Source organism: Macrobrachium rosenbergii, chromosome 9 (assembly GCF_040412425.1).
Source record: "Macrobrachium rosenbergii isolate ZJJX-2024 chromosome 9, ASM4041242v1, whole genome shotgun sequence".
NCBI lineage: Eukaryota > Metazoa > Arthropoda > Malacostraca > Decapoda > Palaemonidae > Macrobrachium > Macrobrachium rosenbergii.
In genome coordinates, this window is record NC_089749.1 from 59,987,808 (window position 1) to 59,992,998 (window position 5,191).

General features: G+C 36.3%; 1 protein-coding gene across 1 annotated transcript; it reads left to right on the forward strand.

The window, feature by feature from the left end:
* The first annotated feature begins 224 nt into the window (after positions 1-224).
* Positions 225-4,487, forward strand: LOC136841887 (uncharacterized). The gene is made up of 4 exons (XM_067109311.1): positions 225-427; positions 2,125-2,250; positions 2,924-3,047; positions 3,341-4,487. The coding sequence occupies exons 2-4, from the start codon at positions 2,125-2,127 to the stop codon at positions 3,424-3,426; spliced, it is 336 nt and encodes a 111-aa protein (XP_066965412.1). The 5' UTR covers positions 225-427; the 3' UTR covers positions 3,427-4,487.
* Positions 4,488-5,191: the final 704 nt, after the last annotated feature.

Sequence of the window (5,191 nt, forward strand, 5' to 3'; positions counted from 1 at the left end):
TTGATCTCTCTGGTCTTGCAGTTCCCCACAGCATCAGGGCGTATGCTACAAGTGACAATATCCGCATTCCCTGAGGGCAGATATGCGAATTACTGTCTCCTTGCGACACTCCATTCAACGAAGTATTTATCCTTCCACCCCTTCAAGTTTCCGGGTCCTAAAACTGCCTAAGTTTGTTTCCGGGTCCTAAAACTACCTAAGTTTGTTGAACAAGTTCCGAAACTACGCAAGAACAGTTAAGCACGTTCTTTTTTTCATATCTGTATTTTTTGTGTTTTAAGTCTTGTCGAAACTGTCAATGGACGAACCTGCCCTTAGAGTCATCAGTCCAGTCATCGTTTTCAGACCTAACGCTTTACACTTTTCGTTCTTCGCGACTTGAGTATTCGTCTGAGTGTTTTTCGATAGTGCTTGCATAAATAAAAAGGTAAAGGCCATTATTTCTGTTTATTTTTAATGTTAATATTGTGGTGAATATGTAAATACTGTAATTCTGTGATCTGGTTGTCTAGTTTTCTTGAAGAATTGCGTTACACTTTTCAGTCTAAAGGAGTTGAGTAATCGTGTTTCGACAGTGCCTGCATAAATAAAATGGTAAAAGACCAACATTTCCGTTTATTGTTCATAACAATATTGTGCTCAATGTGTAGATAATCATTCTGTGACCTGGGTCTCTAGTTGCCTTGGAGAATCTCTTTACAATTTCCGTTCTTCACGAGTTGCAATCGTCTGTGCGTGTTTCGACGGTAGTAGTGTATAATAAGGTAGAGACCATTTGTTCCGGAAAGTTTTTAATTCCCATTATCGTACTGAACTGAAAGTCCTGTGAACTGCTGGTGTAAGCTGCATTTTTCTTGGATTTTTATCCATGTCTGTAAGGAAAAAAACATTCCTGTTGTTAAGTTTTTAATCTTAATATTGTGTAGCATACGTAAATACTTAATCTGCGATCAGAGTATCTAGTTATCTTGGAGAATCTCCTTTAACGTGAAAGCACTTCGGACGATGATCAAAATTGTCTCTTGGGCTTTGTTGATGTCTGCGGGTAGTGTATAGCAGAGTGAGTTTTCATTCCTCCGTTTTTATTGTGATTTATAAGTTTTCCTTCATTTTACACGAGGACATCAACGTTAAATTATCTTCCGGGTATCGATTTGAGCTCCACTGAAGCACCTTACCTAATTTAATGTTAGATTTATTCCCTAGAAACTGATTTATTCGAATTGACAGCGTACCTAGCGTCTTAAAGAGTACTGTTACACGGTTTAGCACTTAAACATAAACTATAACTATATTTTATTTGCCGTTTCGTACTTTTCCATTTCAACCTGAGATGAATAGGTTCATTCTGCGAGCCTAAGTATTCATTAATTTATATAGTAAATCTAGCAAATCCGTGCTAACCTTTCGGTCTAACTTGCGATAATTTGGCGGGTTAAAATCAATGCTTTTTTTGTAAAACCTCTACACTCGGGGCCCCAGTTTTTGGGTAAACATTTTGCTCATGGGTGAAAACTCGACTTTGTAAGTTTCTTTGCATTCAAAACTGAAGTACGGATTGCCATTGCCTTCACAATATCATATCCAGTAAGGTAAGGCCAAGCTCCTCTTAAAATGACCCAACCATAATTATGCAGTATATTCCAAGATCCCCCTTGTGTTCCTGACCAGTCCATCGGGATATATGAAAACATTAAGATAGTCGGTTACTGTCAACAAATGGATTGTTACAAACAAAAGAAAATGAGAAATATTAAACTATTAAACAAGTGTCAAGGTTTATAAAAAGCAAATTAAAAACGAAACTGGGTTGTTGTAGTTTCAAAAGCTACCGCTTATTTTTTTTTACACTATTCTTAATTTGCTAATACGGGAACAATAACAGCAATTACTAGAGAGTTTAATGTTTTCATTAAGAGGTTATCACATAGCCATCCTCACCTGCAAAGGTATGAGACTTTTTTTTGCCTGCAAAGATATGTCTTCTTTTTTTCCTAAATTTCCGTAATTCTTTTAAAGGTCAGTTCAGCCACTGTTCAAACTGTAGGTCTTTCAAATGTTATACTTCTGTGTTAATTCAACTTTATATCGCTACGTTTCACATGCAGCATAACATTCTTTCAGATGCATCTCCTGTACTTCAATATGTTCTGGCTGAACGTTGCCCTGTGGACGATGATTCTCCTGTTTTATGTCGTTTATTCTGCAGCTTGGGTCACTGATCGCTGCATCGTCTGCTGGAGGAGGAAGGTCAGGATCTGGTCTTTTAACTGCTCAGATTTTACTAGTTTCTTTAATGTAATACGTTACAGAGAAAATCTAATTTTGTATTAATAAGTCATAAAGCTGTTGCAGTAAGTTATGCCCCACACGAGACCTCGGAAATAGGATTATTACCAAATACAGAAAGCGTGGTGCTCTTAGTATTTGTACTGTACAAAGCTAATAAATCCCAGTCTAAAATTATGGACGTTTAAAAACTTGAATGTCCAGTCATTTAACATTTGCCGATAGTGAAAGTATCTCCACGCAATTCGTCTCGTGGAAGTCCTGAGAAGTTAACAATTTCATCTATAAAAATAGTTTATTGTGGCCTATATCGAGAGACTAATACCAGGAGCTACTAGTTAAGTAATTTGTTATTGTTAGCCTTCTTGAGTTTCGTAAAAGCTGACTTTAGCATGGGACTCTCTAACCTTAATTAAATTTGGCTTTATCACAAGAAGTATTTATTCAGGTATAGTAAAAATGCTGTCTGTCGCAGGTAACAACTCTTTTTAAAAAAGTTTGCTGTGTTAATGTTTTCATTCCCGTTAAAACACTGCAATGTCTTTAAAAATCTTAAGACCAATTCATATTATCGTTGACTGTTTCTTTCTTGACCAATCTTAGTATTAATGTTACCCTTTTGTAACATTTGCAGAAGCATGAGAAGTGTTCCCATTCTATAGAAATAGAAATGGCAAGTATCCACGATTCCTTCTCGGAGAACCCTCCTCAAACGGAAGGAGTCGTTTGTCGCTCTACAAGCTTGTCTGCCCTTGATGGTAATAAAAACCTCCTTCCTTTCATGGAACTTTTGTTCTTGGATGTCATCGGCTCTTGAGGTGTTATCTAGAGAGCTGTCATACTTTAGATTCGAACACTTATCTCCGGACTATCTGAACTAGAATAACTAGAACAGATTCCTTTAGTGTAATAAACTTAAGGATAACTAAACACCTAGAACTGATTACTTTTGCTTTTAATCAGTTTAAGGGTAATTAAACTATAGGGTAATTAAACACCTTATCCCCAAACTTTTCAAACAGAGCTAAAAAGAAATTTCCTTCCTATGCAGGATGTAATGGCTTGCTTCAAGACGGGTATACTGCGCGTCTTCAGCAGGATGAAGATACAACTGTCGCTGCTTCAGTTTCTAGATAAGACTGCAATTCTAGACTTCTAAGAATGAGAAATGGGACTTCAGCAGAAGAATCTCCAACAGAATTTTAAACTGAGGAAGCATTTGGAAAACTAGAACAGGAACTTCATGATTTGAGGGTAATTGATGCGGCAGTTTACTGTTGGCTAGATGAAGAGTGTCAAGATTGTAAGTTACGTTCTGACTATGGTCTAGTTAAAGTCAATTGTTGCGGCTGTAACTATCCGGAAAAACTAAAGCAGAGAAAGGTGCCCTTTGAGATACTTTCAATATTGCCTTCATCCACGGAAGGTTATGATTTGAGCAGAACGAAGCTTCTGAATTTTGTTTATGGTCAATGATTCCGAGTCCTTCCAATTTTAAAGTAAATTCAGGCACAGTAAGAGTAATACCAGTGCCTAACGAAGTTGTAGGTTAGCCAATGGTTTTGTTACCGATGACTTTGCTTCGGTGTTCAACAAAAGTTTGTCTGGTGTTATATCCATCGTAAAGGGTACTACTGCTGAAAGTACATGGTTATTGAGTGGCAGAATGGAAGTTGCTGGAGAGTCCTGCATAGGCAGGCTACGACAAACGGCAGATGCTTCTGACTGAATTTAATGATCTAATCCTACATTTTGATTTTAGCAGACTTTGTTCTTAGCTGAACTGTAATATTTCCTAGACAATCAATTTAACTGCATGTGCTAGACTGGACTGGACTAGACTGGACTGTAATTTACCTAGAAAGAATTTATTTACTGCAAAAGGGATTAGTGACAGGACTTTTAACATTTTAAAATTCCTTAATTTTAGATTAGGATTATTACCGTTGTACATATATCAGAGTACCTGATTGTTGTAAAATTAATTTGATTTAATTTCTTTTTACAAATTTAGTAGGATCAAATCTAAAAATATGTATGATTTATTATGAGATAAAAATAAAATTTAAATGAATATAAAAATGAATAAATAAATGAATAAAAATAAGTTTTCTTGTGAGGCATAACTTTCTGTAACAGGTTTGACTTATTAATAACACCAAATTGGATTTTGTCTTTAATATATCACAATAAAGAAACAATTTAAATTTTATTTTCCTGGTTTAAGACTTGAACTATGCATTATTCAGCAACTGACGTGTATCCATGCACACTTTGCATCAGGCACGTGTGCCGTTTTTTATCACTAAACACCAGTAACACATTTTTAGCATCAAATTGTTTGGCCAGTTTTAAGTCACATTGGACTGTTACTGTATCTGTAGGAGATTACATCCACCTCAGGTCACTGACGGCTTGCAGTGACATTTTATGTCGATGAAATGTCAAAAGGTGAACTGGCTAACCCAGGTGAGAATAGAGACTACGAGATAAAACAGTTGTCAGAAAAAACTTGAAAGATTTCTAGAAAGACCCGGGTTCGTGAATAAAAAGATTGGGTTAGAATCCGGATTCTGGTAGAGTAGATGAAATGTCGAACTGGTAATACAACCAGGGATCTATTCAGCTGTTTAACTAAGGAGATGCAAAGGAAACTATGGGCTTTTCAAGGTAATGCAAGATTATACAGCCATGGTGTTACCCGAATAGGGCACGTGCATACAGCATAGAATGTATATATTATAATTCTTTGAATACTAGTAGTACGATAAAGAATGCTGGTAAAAGAATGAGTACTTAATCGTCACACGAATATGCAAAGCTTCAAGTTAACTGACTTGTCTTTTAAAATTCTCGACTTACAAGATTGATAGGGTCAATTCCTGAAAGATTCGTGAGAGAC

Excerpts from the sequence above, each read along its gene's own strand:
- LOC136841887 (XM_067109311.1), top strand. The coding sequence starts at position 2,125 with ATGCATCTCCTGTACTTCAATATGTTCTGGCTGAACGTTGCCCTGTGG. Across the intron at positions 2,251-2,923 it reads TCGTCTGCTGGAGGAGGAAG|AAGCATGAGAAGTGTTCCCA; the intron begins GTCAGGATCTGG and ends TAACATTTGCAG. Across the intron at positions 3,048-3,340 it reads AAGCTTGTCTGCCCTTGATG|GATGTAATGGCTTGCTTCAA; the intron begins GTAATAAAAACC and ends CTTCCTATGCAG.